Source organism: Papaver somniferum, chromosome 3 (assembly GCF_003573695.1).
Source record: "Papaver somniferum cultivar HN1 chromosome 3, ASM357369v1, whole genome shotgun sequence".
In the NCBI taxonomy this organism is placed as follows: Eukaryota; Viridiplantae; Streptophyta; class Magnoliopsida; order Ranunculales; family Papaveraceae; genus Papaver; species Papaver somniferum.
In genome coordinates, this window is record NC_039360.1 from 77,498,498 (window position 1) to 77,517,390 (window position 18,893).

At 35.1% G+C, this 18,893-nt stretch overlaps 1 protein-coding gene across 1 annotated transcript; it reads left to right on the plus strand.

Annotated features, from left to right (window-relative positions):
• Positions 1 to 592: 592 nt before the first annotated feature.
• On the plus strand, positions 593 to 6,013 carry LOC113356570 (threonylcarbamoyladenosine tRNA methylthiotransferase-like). Its single transcript, XM_026599742.1, has 11 exons — positions 593 to 891; positions 986 to 1,024; positions 1,431 to 1,522; positions 2,481 to 2,730; positions 2,870 to 2,989; positions 3,068 to 3,143; positions 3,538 to 3,746; positions 3,928 to 4,036; positions 4,411 to 4,503; positions 4,716 to 4,876; positions 5,256 to 6,013. The coding sequence occupies exons 1-11, from the start codon at positions 703 to 705 to the stop codon at positions 5,832 to 5,834; spliced, it is 1,917 nt and encodes a 638-aa protein (XP_026455527.1). The 5' UTR covers positions 593 to 702; the 3' UTR covers positions 5,835 to 6,013.
• Positions 6,014 to 18,893: the final 12,880 nt, after the last annotated feature.

Genomic DNA, 18,893 nt, shown 5'->3' on the forward strand with positions numbered 1-18,893 from the left:
ATCCTACGAGATATATTTTGTCGTTTAAAAACTTGAATAAAAATCCATGTTCATTTCCCGGCATGAATTCTGAACTCAATGATTTTGGATATGAAATTAAAAACGTCAACTGCTCATCAATAAGATTAAAGTTATGATATACGAACCATGGGAGAGATTTATGAGAAGCGTTGAGTTTAATCCATTTATTTATGAAAAGTGGGTTTGAGAGAAGAGTATACCTTTGAAATACACCTCAATTTAAAGATCAGATTAAGAGGAAGAAGAACAAATATTTGAAGCCAGATATCATCTGATAAATTTGTGTTTGAAGGAGAACCCAAATACATCTTGATCAAGTAGAAAGCACCAGTAAAATGAAAATAGAGTCTTACATACTGCTGACAAAACTTCCTCAAGAAGGAGGGAGTGCGAAAAAAACAGAAAGGAAAGCGACCACAGTGGGGAGTCGAACCCACGACCTTTTGGTCCGACGTCAAACGCGCTAATCCACTGCGCTATGCTGTCCTTTTGTTGCTTACCGTAATTCAAATATATAAGTACAATTGTTTTTCTTAAACCTGCCGTGGGCGAAATACAGATTCTACGCTACTTGAGATTTGGTAATTCGATGACGGCTGCTTCTCGACCAGTTTCATGAACTGATTCTCTCTCTTTCTCTGAAAAGTACACACACACACAGAAAATCCGAGTGTAGTTGAGATGGAAGATATTGAAGATATGCTAATCGGAAACGATGGAGCTCCTCCTGGATTTCGTTTGCCGGTGATGTCTGTTGGTTTAAACCCTAAACTACGCCAGAAGAAGAAGAAGAATGAAGATACACCCAATCTCAAACATCTAACGCAAGATATTCCTTCTAATCCTTCTCCTCAAGTCCCTGGAACTCAAGTACGTCTCCACATTTTTACTAAGAAATCACCTCTCTATCTATCTCACTGAATACTTGATTTTATTATCTGATTTTGTGTTTTTGTTTCTACAGACTATATACATGAAGACTTTCGGATGTTCCCATAACCAGGCAAGTAACTTAATCGTAATTTCGCTACAGCACAACCAATAAAGATATCTTTAATTGATATTGAGGAGGAATTGCTTTATTTGCTTTAAATAAGAATACTAATAGTGAACAATTGAGACTTTTTCTAAACAAAAGAACTTGATCTGGGAATGCTCCAGTGTGAATTGGTAGGGTTATGGTTCGGAATTTGCAATTGCTCTAAAAGGAGCTCAAGTCCAAGAGGTAGTCAATGACAGACATTAGGTTAGAGAAGTTCAGTAGGTTGGTTTTATGTTGGAAAATTTGGACTGTGACATTTATAATTGTTGTTTGTGGGATTTACAAGTTTTGGACTTTAGATTTTTAGGCTTTAGCGTGTAGTAATTCCATTCAATGAACTAAATTGTACTTTTTTTGTGAATGACAGAGTGATAGTGAATATATGGCTGGTCAGCTTTCAGCATTTGGATATGCGTTGAGTGATAATCCTGATGATGCAGATCTTTGGCTGATAAATACGTAAGGACTCTTTCTTTCCTTGCTTTCTTTTTCTATTCGATACGTAACAGTGTAATAGAATTAAAGAAAGGAGGATATCCTTTTTCATATAAACACTATACGATAATTGCTAGCCTTCTAGTAGGGTTAAAAATATTCGTAAAAGTTGAAGTGCAATATATATTTCTGATAGTTTCTCTAGAATTTTCTGGATTCATAGAACTGTTTTTATTTTTCTTTCTTCTCTGTGTCTTGCTCATAGACGCGGTATTCTGCTCTTGTTTTAGCTGCTTCAGTAATAACTTAGTGAGAAAATCTGAATCCTGTTGACAGACATGCTTCAAATTTTTTTAGTCAACTTGGTACTGATCATCCGTCTCATGATATCGACTCTATCCTCATAACATAAAGAAATCACCAACTTTCAAGTTCATAGATTTGGTATTCTTATTAAGTATTACAAAATTTTGGCAATTAAGCCAATACATCACCATGCTGTGCACCACCTTGATAGAATCAGTGTCTTGGTTGTATCTCAAATCAATGGATAGTTGGAAATGGTAAAACTAGAGATTAAATAACAAGATAATGAAATAATTTCGAGGCAACATCGTTCTCCGAATTGTGATTGATTTTGGGGAAACTATTGCCTCCAGTTCATAGCTTCTGTTTCAAAATAATTTCTAACTTCTGTGCACATAATTTTCAAGATACAAGTACTAACCACTTAGAAAATATCGCTCCGATGTACAGAAATCGACAGACATAAACGACTTAGTGAAAACTAATTCAATTAACACCACCTAACTTGGGCAGTGTTTCCTAAAAGTAAACATAAATCTGACTTCCTTCTTTTATCTTTGTTTTCTCTGCTTCAAGATACAAGCATAATCATGAATCAATAACACTTATTTGCTATTTTTCACTGCTAGTGTTGTGAGTACTTCCGTATAAAAATGATGCCAATTATTTAATACAGATGCACAGTGAAATCTCCTAGCCAGTCTGCGATGGACACTCTAATAGTGAAATGCAAAACTGCCAAAAAGCCACTGGTAGTGGCAGGATGTGTTCCTCAGGGAAGTCGAGATATAAAGGAGCTAGAAGGGGTTAGCATAGTTGGAGTACAGCAAATTGACCGTGTTGTTGAAGTTGTGGAGGAGACTCTGAAAGGTCATGAGGTGCGGCTTTTGACTCGCAAGACATTGCCAGCTCTTGACCTTCCAAAGGTAAACACTGAATGTCTCTGTACGACTATAACAACTATAATTTTGCCATTTAGGGGCTGTAAGCTGATAAACACATTTTGGCCCCATCATCACAGTGACATTATTATATCCAATTTTCTATTTGAATTCATTTTAACAGGTGAGGAAGAACAAGTTTATAGAGATTCTTCCAATAAATGTTGGTTGTTTAGGTGCTTGCACTTACTGTAAGACTAAGCATGCTCGTGGGCATTTAGGAAGCTACACCGTAGACGGTCTTGTAAGTAATTCTAAGAGCTGAATTCTAAGAGCTGATTCAGATTCTGTGTATGTTATTAAAGCTTAGTATCTTATGCAGGTAGAGCGTGTAAAAGCTGTCGCAGCTCATGGAGTTAAGGAGATATGGTTAAGTAGTGAGGACACCGGAGCATATGGTAATTCAAAATTGCTCCCTTCATTAATTGCATTAGCTGATACCACAAATTGAGTGAATATTCAACTTCTTAAGAAGACTCAAGGGTTCAAATAGTGGCTATTCCTTTGTGATTTATGAATAAAGACGACTTTTGAGAATCTACTTGTGAGATGATGCCAAACAAATTGCATCTGATGACAGATCGCATCAAATGCCCCGAGGTCATCTGACTGTACTGAGTGGCTCTATGCCTCCCTGTTCTGGTTCCAACCCTTTCTATGTACTTTCTCTAGGAGCAAGTAGATGATAAAAATGGGCATTGGTAACATGTGGTTAAGATCTGATTTTCAGATCTTTTGTGCTAATGACTTGACTTATATCTTGAGTAATTTGGCAATTTGATGGTTTTGCAGGCCGCGATATCGGAACCAATCTTCCGACTTTGCTAAATGCTATTGTTGCGGTACTCCCCCCTGATAGAAGTACTATGCTTCGAATTGGGATGACCAATCCACCTTTCATCCTAGAACATTTAAAAGAGATAGCTGCGGTCCTCAATCACCCGTGTGTATATTCTTTTCTTCATGTTCCAGTCCAATCTGGAAGTGACCCTGTTTTGACTGTAAGTGCAGAGTGAATATGTTTACCTTTCTGATTCTCGTTTATAATTGGTAAATTTTACTCAACTAACAGCCTTCCTTGTCTTGCTTGTTCAAGATCTGAGTTCTCTTGCTAGTTGCTATAAGGTAGTTATTTCTCCTACCGATTTCCTTCTGACAAAGTGTGTGATACCATTATTGTAGGCAATGCATCGAGAATATACTGTGAGTGAGTTCAAAAAAGTGGTGGATACTCTTCTCGAACTAGTGCCCGGGATGCATATTGCTACTGATATAATTTGTGGTTTCCCTGGTCAGTATGTGTACATTGTTACATGCAAACTTTTTTTTTTATTTTGGTTTTCTTATGTTTCTAAACTTCGCTGCCTAATTAGGAGTTGTGTAATTACTAATTATGTCCACAGATGGGTTTTTAGGTGTTTATTTCTGATTAATGCTTCTTTGCATGGATCCTTGTTCTAAATGATAAAGTGTGCTTTCAGTATATGAAGCAATGAGTCATGAATAAACATGCAATACCATATTATGAGTTGTGCAATACTATGAATCTGCATTAACTTCCTTAACAGGAGCTTGTCTTAATGATGTCAAGCTGAAGTTTCTTAGATTGATTTTAGTTGGATGGTCTAGGTAGAAGTGTGTTTGCTCACGTCTTGCCTTTTTCAGGTGAAACTGATGAAAATTTTGCTGAAACTGTCAACCTTGTTAAAGAGTACAAGTTTCCTCAGGTTCATATCTCACAGTTCTATCCAAGACCTGGTAAGTTTTTAGATTCTAATATTCCCTTAGTTGATAATAACAACAATCACATTTTAGTTTATGGAAGCTCTTTTATTATAACTTGCTGTTTACGTAGCTGTTCAGCATTATTAAGTTAGTTTCTTGAACTGCTGATAGCCTAATAGAAGTGCACATGATGTAATGTGTTTATGTGGCGAATAGGATGGTTGATCTTTTGTTGTTTTTTCCAGGAACACCTGCTGCAAGGATGAAAAAAGTCCCAAGCGCCGTAGTAAAGAAGCGGAGCCGTGAACTTACTTCAGTATTTGAATCATTTACGCCATATCAAGGAATGGAGGGGCAAATAGAGAGGATATGGATTACTGAAATTGCTACTGATGGAGTTCACTTGGTAAGCCTTGATTCACAACGTGTTTTAGACTTTGCTAATTTTGAGCTTTTCAGTCTGAGTAGTTCTAATGTAGTTAAAAGGCATTGCTACTTATCCCTGTGTGACGGTATGACCTGTTTTTCCAACTTCTTTTTTCTTTAAAAATAACTTAATATAACATCAGGCACCTTGTCTAGATCTATCATCTATACCCTCTCGATGAGTTAAAATCATGTATTTTGAGCCAGAACTAGTGTTTAAAATCGGCTAGTTTAACTTGTTAATGGGTCAATCTGCATATGCAGATAATTTCTGTATTCTGCTCTATCTTTATCTCAGGAAGCCAGATATTTCTTATACCAAATATATGTATGATGTATTTCTTCTTTTCTGGTTCTAGGTGGGTCATACGAAGGGATACATACAAGTCCTCGTGATTGCTCCTGAGGACATGCTAGGCACTTCAACCGATGTGAAGATTGCCTCAGTTGGAAGGTGGTCAGTTTTTGGTGAGGTGATTGATACTCCAAAAAGTAATATTCAAAAAGGAATTTCTCAAAGAAAATCAATTGCTGATAAAACGTTTGCTTGCTCCGGAGTACCTGCTTATCCCAATGAAAGTCTTCCTTGCTCTGACATGGATGAAAGTTGTGCATGTTCAAGAGAGCCAGAACCTTGTGCATGTGCAGGTCAAAGTTGCGGGGAGTCTAACCTTGTAGATAAGACTACTGCAAAGACGGAAGATGGAAACAGGAAAAACTTAGTTGGATGGCTACTGAAAAAACGTAAAGTACTGAATGGAACGGAGAGGTTGGAAACCAAGAGTGGATTGGAATCCGTAGACAAACAAGACACAGCAAAAGGAAACACAGTGGAGTCCAGTGCTATGGATAGGGCTCTACTGGTTGCAATGCTCATAAGTTTTCTAACCATTCTAGGTTTGCTGGTGCTGATAGGTTTTAGGATACAGTTTCCTTGATGATATTCGTGCCCATTTCTAGTTTAACAAGTCCAATATTATTATTTTTTTTTTTTTCTTATTTTGTTCTCGTTTCCAGAATCCAGAGTTGTCTTATAGACCAGGCCAGCTAGGCTATTGCCTAGAGCCTCACATTGTTAAGGCCCAAAATTTTAACTTTTCTCACAACTTTTGTTTTAGCGTTCTTACATCTCTCCTTCTTTAAAACACTAAGTCATATGAGCTCCCACGTTGCACGGTGAGTGTGACACCCCCTTCAAATTAAGTTAGATAAAAGCTTTGAACTATAACAATTCTGGAGAAGAAAAGTGTCGAAACGTTATTGGTCGAAGAATTTTTATATAAAAAACACCCCCTTAGTGGAGAACGTTATTGTTCCAAGCCCCCTGATTTTAACGGCCTAATACTAAAACCGTTGGAAAGCGTTAGTAGAAACGTGGGTGTACAAGACTTATGTGTTGATTTACACCTAATTAAAAAACTTACACCGGTTTACACCAAATACTTAATTGGACGTTAAGTAACACCGTCAAGTTGAAGAATGCTCCCGTGAAAAACTAACCCAAATCAGTACACAACCCTAAACTCAGATGATTTGTTTTGTTTCGCCGTCAAAATTGGATGAGATTTCCTCTCATCTCCCATTCACCTGTAACGAGAAGAAAATCAACAAAGCAGCCGCTGCTGCCGATTCAGATCGAAAAATAGGCAGAGATTGGGAGATTAAAGAGAGAGATTAAGATATTTTGATTAAGAGATTAAGAAATCAAGTTATAGATGATGGTGATGATTCAATTCGAGTAGGATGGATTTTGGGTGAAATTTTGAGAGTAAATCAGATGAATGAAGGGGGTTGTTATGTTTGTTGTTCAAAGGAGTTGAAATACATTTCAGAGTTACAGCGAGATGTAACTGTGATGCTAATTCAAGAGAGGATGATGGTGTCGTTGGTTGATAATATGGGATGAATGTGAAGGTTTATGAATCTTGGATGAATTCTGAACATTGGGTTTGTGTTTAATGTGAGTTCTATGCAGGGAAGATGATATAGAGAGGCTTAGAAACACTATCGAAGTTGTCTTCATTAACAGAGTCAGTGCACATCAGTGTTCGAGAAATGTCATGAATGAGATTTTCTTCAACACTCTGAGTTCTGGGATGAATATTGTCCGAGTAATGGGGGGAGAAGTGGTTCTTTAACCGAAAAAACAATTGGAGGAGATGGCGTTGCAGAGTCTCGATAGTGGGATTCTGAATAGAGTAGGAGGATGTTGTCGAAGCTGAGATGGAGGAGAAACAAGAAATGTGATTTGGGTAATGTTTTGAGCCTGAAAATCAGCGAGAAATGTGTCCGAAAAACTGTTGTTCAGCTGTGGTTCTATACAGTTGCAGTCATGGCTCGATGCGTAGGACAGAGCACATGTATAACGAAGCCGAGCCACCAAATAAAAAAGCCTAAACGACGTGGCGAAATGAAACCGAGCCACACCAAATCAAAAATAGATTGTTTTTGGGTCTGCCCGGTGCGTAGCACGGGCACAAAATCTATTAGTGGTTGATAGTCATAATATCTAGCTGGTATTGAATATTGTTTGTATTGCAAGTACAACGTACTGCTTTCAATTCCATCTAGCCATCATCTTTTATGTAAGTACTTATAATTCACTGCATCGAGCAATTCTTTTCGAAGTAATTCAGATATCCTCTATCCCAGTAGATTCGTATATTCTTTCAAAAAAAAAAGAAGATTCGTATAAATTTTGATGAATATCAAATTTTAATCAAATCCCAGTAATTTTTTTTCGAAACATATTATATTATATTGATTTAAACTAACAAGAAATTAATTTGTTCTGAAGCATATCATATTGATTTAAATTAACAAGAAATTATGTGTGAGTACGTTACAACCATGGAGTGATCGATTACATATACTACTTATTCCCAAAAGTTAGTTTCAACATATCTCTGTTGACTTCTGCCTGCCACCCGATTTGTTAATGCATCAGTCGGTTGGTTGGCCTCTCTATAATATGGTGGATTGTATGATGTTTGTATGATGTGGAATAGATCGCAGTAGGCCTCTGATTTTGTTGATCATTTCTCGCAAGTATGATGGTGTCTTGATCCGGACTGTGGTGAAATGAACGAGTTTTAAAGTTTGACTCTAAACAAACTTCTTTTATCCATTGTTTGTTTATTGTTGTTCTGACTGCCATAAACATGGCCCATGTTTCCCCCACTAAAACCGTGGTTATTCTTAGAGGTTGTGCCATTGATACTATCGTGGTAGTTGTGGAATTCTTCCAGGAAATCCCACTATAAGTCCGATTTTATAATTAATTGAAAAAGTATATTGCAAAAATTATTAAACTGGAAAAGACCAAAGCATCAAGTATCAATTATTTGAAACCAGAGCATAGCTTAGTTGAACCCACGAGTATTGATATGTCAAGCTTGTTGTAATATTAGATGACTAAAATTTTATTTTGATTTAAAGTCTACTAAAATCAGCCTCAGACTAGGATTTAAAGTCTACTAAACTCAATATCAGACTAGGATAAGAGCATGATAGTTGAGTATCATAAATCACCCGATACCCACAAAGATTGAAGACTAAAGAAAAACGAAGACATTTGTGAGAACTTCATCAACATAGGTATGTGAAGACCTACAATCGTATTTACTCGTTATGTCTACATTACGTCTTCGAAGACAATACCGCATGACTTTATTATATGATGAATCACAAAAAGGAAGTTTTCAGTTCAAACTTGTACTTGAAGAACCTCGAAACATGAACTCAAGTATTGGATGTTCATATGTCTTATCACTTCTGAGGTTGAGAAGAATTTTATTGCTCAAAAAACTACGTCCGTGAAATATAAGCTTAAAAACATTAAATTGTACTTTTGTTCACAAACTGATCTTTAAGTTCGCGAACTATGCAATTTATTGATGTAAGTGAACTCCAAGGTGCACAAGTGTTCACGAACTGATTTTTCAGTTGGAGAATTATGAAATATCGAGGTGTTCCTGGATACTTTCTGAAATTTGCGCACTCACGAACTATGCCCTTTTGGCTATGTTCATGGACACTGCAAACATATTGAGTTTGCGAATCACTTTTCTTAACGCGTGAACTAGTCTATTTTTTGGTGTTACTGAACTCCAACATTTCTTGATGGTGCACGAACCATACTTGGTTATTCGTGAGCTAAGTTTTATGCATGATACTTTAATCGACAAATACGCAGATGCACGTCTTCTTTGTATTACTAGGAAAACTTTTCACATGCTTACATTACATGGTTTCCATTGTTTGGAATTAATCTATATTGACAAATGTAGTATGCTTGGGGTCAAAGTAATTCTTATACATGGAAACTAGTTCACGAACTTGCTTTGATCACCAGAAAATTAGCTTGAACCTTAAGCAATCTAGCATGTTTCATAATTATAAATATATGAAACTCTATGAAGTGGAATCAAAATTACTACATGATGTATAATAATTGCGGCTAGAGTCGTCTTCTAAACACCTAGGTGTTTTTGTGAAACATAACTAGGTTACGACTTTGGAGACTTCACTTGGGATTCTTGAGACCCGTCAGATTATCTTTTACCCGGTAGATGTTTGATACACGGAATCTTACAAGGATCTAGGAAATTAATATGATAAACTAGATGACCGCAGCCGGACCGGGATGGGGGGGTGGTGGGGGCAGGGGAAAACAACCTGACATCGAGCATTGGGACATTGATGACATCGATGAGCCTGTTCCACATATAAATATTTTATTATTATAACAAGTTAAGATACTATGAATGACCCTTGTAATTTTTATTCACTTAAATTTAACAATTCGTATGGATTTTTCCAAATTCTCGTCTATGTTAATTGCTCAGCGGATTATCCCATGTATTTGTAATGCAAACATTCATCTATAAACATTATCTAAGTGTTCAGAGTTATTTAATTATCATTTATGGTTATTGCCGAATTCTGAATATCTTGACAAACTTCCAAGTAGAGACAGTTTCTCCCTTTCTGTTAACATTATGCACGACAACCCTAGTATACGCTATCCAAAGATTCCAAATGATAAACACAAGAGAAAATTGAAAGTCAAACAACTATGTAATACATAAAAGTAATCCAACAACATTCATAAATGAGTGCGATGTATCCTTGGCTTCATTCTAACTACCAATGATGTTTCAACCTTTACGTAGGGTACCAAGCACACCATCAACTTTTTTCGTTACAAAACCTGTAGACAATTCCTTGCGTGGACTTTAATCGGGATCAAAACAAACAAGAATTATCCTTGGATAATCTCAATAAAAGATTCTTGAATCACAAGGATTGATTTAGCGTACAACTTGTTTGTACTTTTAATTATAAAGATAAAATTAACATAATACGAAAATAAAAGTTACGCAAAGCACTCACCAGAGATTTTGGTAACGAGGAAAATTACATAACATAAAAACCTCAACATATACTGTATTAAGCATCTACAAACACTATCTTACTATGAGACTTCAGTCTGGATTGTAGTTGGGAAAGACTAACCATCTAGGTTACTTTATTTTAGTTGTGTCCCTATGTTTCTTGATTCTCGTAAGAACCCGCACACTTGATTCCCCAAACTGATATCCTTTACAACCCTAGGTGTTTCTCCACGGTTCGTTGTGAAGACTAACGTCACCCTGTCTCTAAGAGGACACACGATGATTTTCTTTCTGATGCTAGATCAGGGAGACATAAATCTATTCCCGGTTAGAGGAATCTAAATCTCCAAGACTAGGGTTTTATTCTCTTGAAAAGTTATAGAGTCATCTAATCAACTATCTTCTCAAGAATATTAATCTTGATCAAAGTCCAAGATGAATTCTTGTTGAAAACTTACAAACATGATTGCAATTAATAAAAGTTGAAATATAGGTAATATAGTTAATGATATGCCCTTTCCTAACATCGAGGCATGATGGGTACACTTGATTGAGTTGTGCGAAAAACTTCAATTAAGTATGATCGTTCGGGAGTAGTCACGAGATGGGTGACCTCTTGGGAAAAGCTATCGCTAGATGACCGCAGTAGTGCCGTTAAAAATCCCAGATTACTGGATAACTGCAGTGGGTAAGTGGGAACAATATCAGTGATAGTTGAGATACAACTAGGGAAGAGTCTCTTGTGCTTGTGTGGGAGAGTATGCTGGGCCGTTATACCGGATACTGGTTTGTGTGCTGGGTTGCTTAAGGTGTAAACAATAAATCTCTTACAACCAAATTGAAGTCTGAATTATTAAATATAATTCATTTATTTTGATACAGAAACTTGTTCATTTGGTGAGAGTTAGACTTGCAATGAGGTCATTTCCATAATTTGAAGTTGTAGACATTTGTCATCTCAAGTAAATTTTATAAAGAGGTTTCTTACTACCAAAGATAACCTCAAACTACTAAAAATAGACAACGTATACAAATAGGTAATTGTTTAGAAGAAGATCTAAAAGCTTGACCCTCAGGCTAGATAAATTCTTAGAAATAACTTAAAAAATTTCATACAATGGAATTAGCAAAGAAAAACAATTTGTGAGTGTCTGAAAAGTTCGCCTTGAAAATCAAAATAAGAATGAATGAGTCCAAAGCCAATAGTGTGTTAGGTTGACCCGTTAAACTTTTAGGTATGTGAACTCAAGTGAAGAGATAATAAAATTCAAAATCTTTGTAGATTCACGAACTCAAATGTAAATAAAGTCATACGAAAGATTCAAGCCTTCAAGTGCGCGAACTCAAATGCTCAAAAACTCATAGGAGATTTTTTCTTGTACTAGGTCTGAGAACTCACCCTTTTAGATTCGCAAACTCAAATCACGTTAAGTCTTAACAGAAGTTTTCTTCATTAAGTTTGCAAACTCACCCTTTTAGTTTCGCAAACTCAAATGTCAAAAAGGTCTCAAAAGAAATTCTCTAAAATAAGTTCGTGAACTCGCCTATTTAGGTTTGCGAGCACAATTGACTTTTTGACTTTATATTTTGGAGTTCTACAAGCAATAGATTTACAAACTCAAACTTTTGAGTTCCCAAATTCAAGTGAATGAAAATCATCAGTAGTAAATTGCAATACAAAACCTTACAAACTGAAAAATGAATTTATAAGTCTTGAGATTTTTATTAAAATACTTGTGTTTTTTCTCAAGCTTAGTTTCGAGTTATTGACAAGAAAGATGTTGGGTAGTTGAAACATCACTAGACTTAGCAAAAGCTAATCCATGATATGATATTCTTTGAAAATAATCATTTACTAAAGTCCTCACCTTTGCTACAATAGATAGATAGAATGAAAAAGTGTGTGAATGGAAAGATCAGTCTTCGTTATTTACCTCGATGAAGTTTCTTCAAATTGATGTCATCGTGTGATCTTCAATTTTTCATTCTTTTTGAGTAAATTGGAAAATCTAAGACTCTGTTACGAAATCTATTCCAAACTAAAGATGACTTTAGTTGGAAAAGCTAAGAAATAGTTTTGGCATCTAAACTTAAAAACATATTTGACATACCAAGGTATAACAGATTCAACTGATCATTCACTACTCAACACACCTTCTTGAACGAAATTGTAGATATATGTTAGTATTTACGCTTGAAACGATGAATTTGGATGCTATTGTATCACCTATTATCAGACGTATTTAATCTAATTCGTATACAAAAAAAATTGGAGGTAATGTGTACCATATTACAAATTGTAAATTCATCTTTACACATTAAAAAAATTCTTTTAATTAACATTTACCCACACTTTCATAAACCTAAAGCGATTTCCAATTTAGGATTTGCAAAACCAAATTTAGTTGTAATATTATATATATACTGATTGCGCCGTTTTTAAATTAATGAAGAAAAGTATATTTTTGAAAAAGTTAATTTATACAAGCGAAATTTATAAAATGATTTATTTTCTTGCATTTGAATATTTGTATATGAATAGTTGTTTGGCATATAAATACATTTAGTATTTGCATTACTACTAATCAATTTAATTGCCAATATGTGTGAAAAAAATAATGTGTCACAATATAAACTTTTGATTTTATGCAGTGTGCACTTACACTCAACTAACTTGTAAACTGTATGTCTAAGATATAGTCTAGAAATAAAAACAAAGTTCCTAGTTATCCTTAAAGCTTAGATTATGAAAGAATGCATACAATGAAAGGAATGGCATGTCATATTTTCTTAAAACTACTATGTTCCACACGTGTAATTTTATTCTTAATCTTCAGCAGACTTTTTATTAATGGCAATACACAGTATGTCCCCTTGGACTGCTACTATTCTAAAACATCAAAACAGTAAAATTGGTCTTGTATTACATGAAGTCGGATGGTTGTATATAGATAAAGAAATGAGTGGCGTTGGGAAAGAAAATCACAAATCGGCAGCGAGAATGACAGAACTCTAAGGAAAATATACATGAATAAAAAATCTTAGAGAATGAAGATTTTTATATGGTTGTCAAAATAAAATAAAATTTTCATTTCCATAATAGCCCCATCTGCAAAATACTTAGTGCCACCTGATGCATCCGTGCTTACTAAGTACTCACCTTTTTTTAGGGGAAACAGACTGCACGTGAAAGCGTCCCCTTCGTCAAGATGCTAATCTAAGCTTCCGTTGATAAAGCCGTTCACTTTGTACTCTAGGGCGAGTTCTAATGATCAACAACCAAATGTTTTACATGTTCTCTTAACTTGAACACCAGTGTAAGACTGCACTTTTAGTTCAAAGCCCCGAAACTCGAGTCTTCCGCGCAACACTACCTTCACATGTTCGGACGATGTCAATTGCACAATGCATCTGCCTAATGAATCTTCCATAAGGTTCTCCGGACCGAAGTGGGCCATAAGCTGGACATAAAAATATCAAAAAAGATTAATATACATTAAAAAAATGATAACTTATAAGACTTATCAACAAAACATCCCACAAATATCCAGTATTGGCTTCCCATGAATCAGACAAAAAACTCAAGTTCTGTCCAAGATTACGAAAGCTTTCATATCCAACATCTCACAGAATTAAAAAGAACAAAAGCTATACCTATACCCGTAATTGTGTTGAAGCATACCTTACTGCAAGAAACTCTCGATGCCTTTAAGTTATTACCTCCTCCTTCAACAGGTACCACTTCCAATATTTTCATTACTCTCAGCTACATGACCTCCTCAAGATGTAAATCAGCCGGATTAATACCATTAAGGAGTTGTAGTTCACCAAATAAATTGTACGGACCATTAAAAAGTAAAGGATCTTTTATATCTTTATCGACTACAAGAACTTGATCAATACCATCTACATGGACTCCAGAATTATCCTTTTCTCCATTAATGAAAACATAATTATAATAATTACCTTGTTCATAACCTAATTGAGCATCATAAACATGTCATGTTGATCATCTTCAAAATCATCAAAGTTCCAATCAAGAACATAACTAGGATCAGCATTCTCATTGTTACCTTCACCACCATCATGTGCACTTTCTTCATTATTCTCATTAGGTTGATGTTGATTGTGATCGATATTAGGATCATTATCTATTGTTTATTTTCTCTTGATTACACTCCATTTTCTTACCAAGTTACTAAGTTTTAAAGATGACAACTTTCTTAATTTGTTTGCAAGAATCTATTTTTGTTATGTGATTTGGTTAATTTCTCTGTTGTTATCTGATGAAAAAATGAATTGTTGATAACATAATTATAATATTCATCACTTCGTCACTTTTATAACTAACTGTGGTGGGAGGGATTATTTGTTAAGTGAATAATTTACTATATTGGCTCACGTATGTGTCATTCACTTGTTATCATCCACACTCCCTTTATTTATTTATTAAGCTAAAGAAAAACACAAAGAGAATTTTCATTTCCATGGTGAGTGAGACTGAGACACTTAGTTGCGATGGTTAATTCAAAGTTATATGGCTAAGTACACAAAACCCACTTCGATCTTTTCTTTCAGGTCTGGTGTTTAAGTTCTGTTATTTGATGCATGCGATTTTGTGTTAATAGGTAAAATTGATGTTAAAACCAGCATCATTATCACCATTGCCATCAAAAAGTAGATGCTTTGCTATATCTTCATCAACTACAAGAACATGATGAATACTATTTACATGGACTCCGGGATTATCTTGTTCTCCATTAATGAAAGCATGATTGTAATAATTATTGAAAATGAGAGGGTACCAAGTACATCGCTAGCTTTTTCGTTCGGCAACCTGGCCATGTATGGACAAAACCTAATAATATTGCAAGTATACCAACTTAATGATCCTTGACAATGTGTATATAGAGTTTATATCTCAATGTATTTTCAATCATAAACTTTAGACAATGAAGTCCGTGTAAAAGCATTGCTCGGTTGAACCCACCAAGCGTTGGTATGTCAAGGTTGGTTGTCATATTTTAGTATCAAAACTTAAAGTCGCTTGATTAGATTACTAGACTCAACTTGATTAGGTTAGACTAGGAAGTATAGAAATGTTGAGACATACAAGTATTACACTGAAGACCTGAAGAATCAGAGATGTATCGAAATCAACGAAGACATCATCCTTCTACTTGAGGTTATCAATACAAGACTTAACTTGTTTCCATTCAGATAGTTTGGTAAGAAGTTTTAGTAAATAATTTCCTTATTTCAAATAATTCATATAAAAAACAGATATCCGTTTGAAATGCTAATTGTTCTCTAAAATTAAGAAACAAAGATCTTGTAATAAATTTTTTATATTAAATATTGATGAATATTAATAGGAGGGTAAAAGTAGAATGTTATTTAGTGGAAAATTATACTTTAAAAGTTGGGTGTGCAACCACTAATTACTAGTTTCAATATTTCACATATTGTAAACACAATAAAAAAACATCTAGCATATTGGTGACACATATAGCCCATATTTGGAGTCCTCCTAGAGCCTCCAGGAATTATGAGATGGCCATGCAGTCGTTTCCTTACCTGTTAGAGCATTGCTCGGGTTGAAACCACCAAGCGTTGGTATGTCAAGGTTGGTTGTCATATTTTAGTATAAAAATTTAATTAGAGTCACCTGATTAAATGTACTTGAGAAAACTTCGTTTAGTTTAGACTAGAAAGTCTAGGAATGTTGAGACATAAAAGTATTACCTTGAAGACCTAAAGATTTTGAAGACGTATCTGCTACAACGAAGACATCATCCTTCCACTTGAGGTATTGTGATACTGACTTGACTTGTTTCCATTCCTATCGTTGCTTTCAAGTCATTTAAGATTGAAAACATAACATGCGAGGTTATATTCAATTCTCTAATAGTAGACTTGGTCATTTCATTATGATCAAAGTATCAAGGAAGAATATTTGGTTACGAAGTATAACGTTTATCTTTTGATCTTCGTAAATGTAACATAATCAAATTAATTTGTTGCTTGATTGTGTATTGGATATAGGTGTGTGAAAATACGAAGGTACTTAAATACACCATAATCTTTTTGTTTCAACCTATAAGTCCTCTACCGAATTTGATCGTCTATGGACATAGTCGAGACAATACGACAATTCGGCTCACACTTCGTGTGATCGTCTATGGATACGAGATCGAGAAAATACAACAACAAGATAACTTGTGTGATTGAATATGGATACAAGATCAAGACAATATTACAACAAAGTATGTTACTTGATAATAGGTTCGGTAAAGACCAAACTCTATAGGATCACTATCAAGTATTACTGAGTTAACGTACAAGTATATTTTACTTTATTATAATTGAAAAAGCGGGGGTCTAACAACCACACCCAATATTTCTCTTAGCAATATGTATGGAAAAACTCCAATATACTTTTAAGAGAATCAACTAGACAGTCAGACTCAATCTTAATAAAAGTATATCAAAGAGTTATATCTCACTTTATCGATTCAATACTTACTCAAGCAAATAGAAATCTGCGAGTCTAATTGAATACAAGAGAAATCACTTGAACGGTACCAAAGACCAATGTTCAAGGATCAATCAATTTCAATCAACAACCAAAGGTTGGATTTCCAAATTGATCGATTCGACGCACAACCTGTGATGTTTCAATTATATAACAAAATATAATGCAGAAAAGAAATAACACAGACACCAGAAGTTTTGTTAACGAGGAAACCGCAAATGCTGAAAACCCCCGAGACTTAGTCCAGATTGAACACACACTGTATTAAGCCGCTACAGACACTAGCCTACTACAAACTAACTTCGGTCTGGACTGTAGTTGAACCCTAATCAATCTCACACTGATCCAAGGTACAGTTACGCTCCCTACGTCTCTGATCCCATCAGGATACTACGCACTTGATTCCCTTAGCTGATCTCACCCACAACTAAGAGTTGCTATGACCCAAAGGCGAATACTTTAATAAAAAAATCTGTATCACACAGAAAAGTCTATGGTAATAGATAAATCTGTCTCCCACATAAATACCTACGAGTTTTTGTTCCGTCTTTTGATAAATCAAGGTGAACAGGACCTAGAATTATCAATCACCTCACAATAATCTTAATCGACTAGCGAAACAAGATATTGTGGAATCACAAACGATGAGACTAAGGTGTTGGTGACTACTTTTATATCTTTCCTACTAGAGAAATTAATCTCAAGACAATCTTACGATTGTACTCAAATACGATAGAAACAGCAAGATCAGATCATGCAACTACAGAGAAAATAGTTGGGTCTGACTTCACAATCCCAATGAAGTCTTCAAGTCGTTAACCTATAGGGTCTCGATAGAAACCTAAGGTTAAAGGAGAATCGACTCTAGCTAATACAACTAGTATCACACAGAAGGTGTAGGGATTAGGTTTCCCAGTTGCTAGAGTTCTCCTTTATATAGTCTTTCAAATCAGGGTTTGCAATCAATGTTTGCTTAGTAACAAGGCATTCAATATTCACCGTTAGATGAAAACCTGATTAGATTCAAGCTAATATCTTTCAATAGTTAGATCGAACTTACCTTATTACACACAAATGAAATGCACGTTTATTTAGGTTTGTGTAACCGTACCCAAACATGTACATTTAGTTAGTTCAACATTAGTTAACCAAATGGTCAGCCATATGAGCACTTTCATATCAACCATATTCATCTTAATCATAACTAGTTCAAATGACTCAAGAGAACTAGTTAGAGAGTTGTTGAATTGCTTAGATCTCATAGAAGTATATAAGACACAATCGAAGCAAAAAAGATTTGATTCACTCGAATCAATTCATGAACTTTATATCCACGGTTTGCAAGTATGCGTTCCTTAGTTTATATAAGTTTAAGTTCATGAATAATCGTTTTTAGAAACTAACCCACTTAAGTACGCATACTGGTACGCGGACTTAAGTACCCGGAATAAGTTTGTTTTCAGTTCACAAAATCCAGCAGAAATTCACGGGATGTGAACTTCCGAAAGTGCACGTACTGGTACTCGGACTTCAGTTCTGGTTTTCCTGAGCAACAAAGTACGCATACTTTGGTTCAAGGAATAAGGACTTACACACGTATGAGTTATTACACGATGTTTATGTCCTTTCAAGGTTATATTCTAAACTCTCATTTCAATCATTAAAACATTCTTAGAGGACGTTATATATTTGTTGTTCACAAGCTATTTATCGTCAAAGCGATTTTCAAGTAATTGAAACTAATATGACTTTCGTCACTAGTAAAGATGAACTTGGCCAAAGCGAAAGCTTACCAACACATATTTCGAGAAATAGATAAGCGATAAAAACTCGGCTCGAAATAGAAAATGTGTATAATCAATGTCTATATAGCAATACGACTTTTATCTCAAGATAGGAGATAGAGTAGATAGACTTTTGAGTGATAGATAAGTTCAAGTCTCCACATACCTTTTAGTCTATGAAGTTCCACCATTTCCTTGAGTAGTCCTTCGTCTTTGTATGATAATCAAAGTGGAGTCTAGAGCTCAACTACACTTTCTATCCTAGTCCGTGACTTAGCTAAT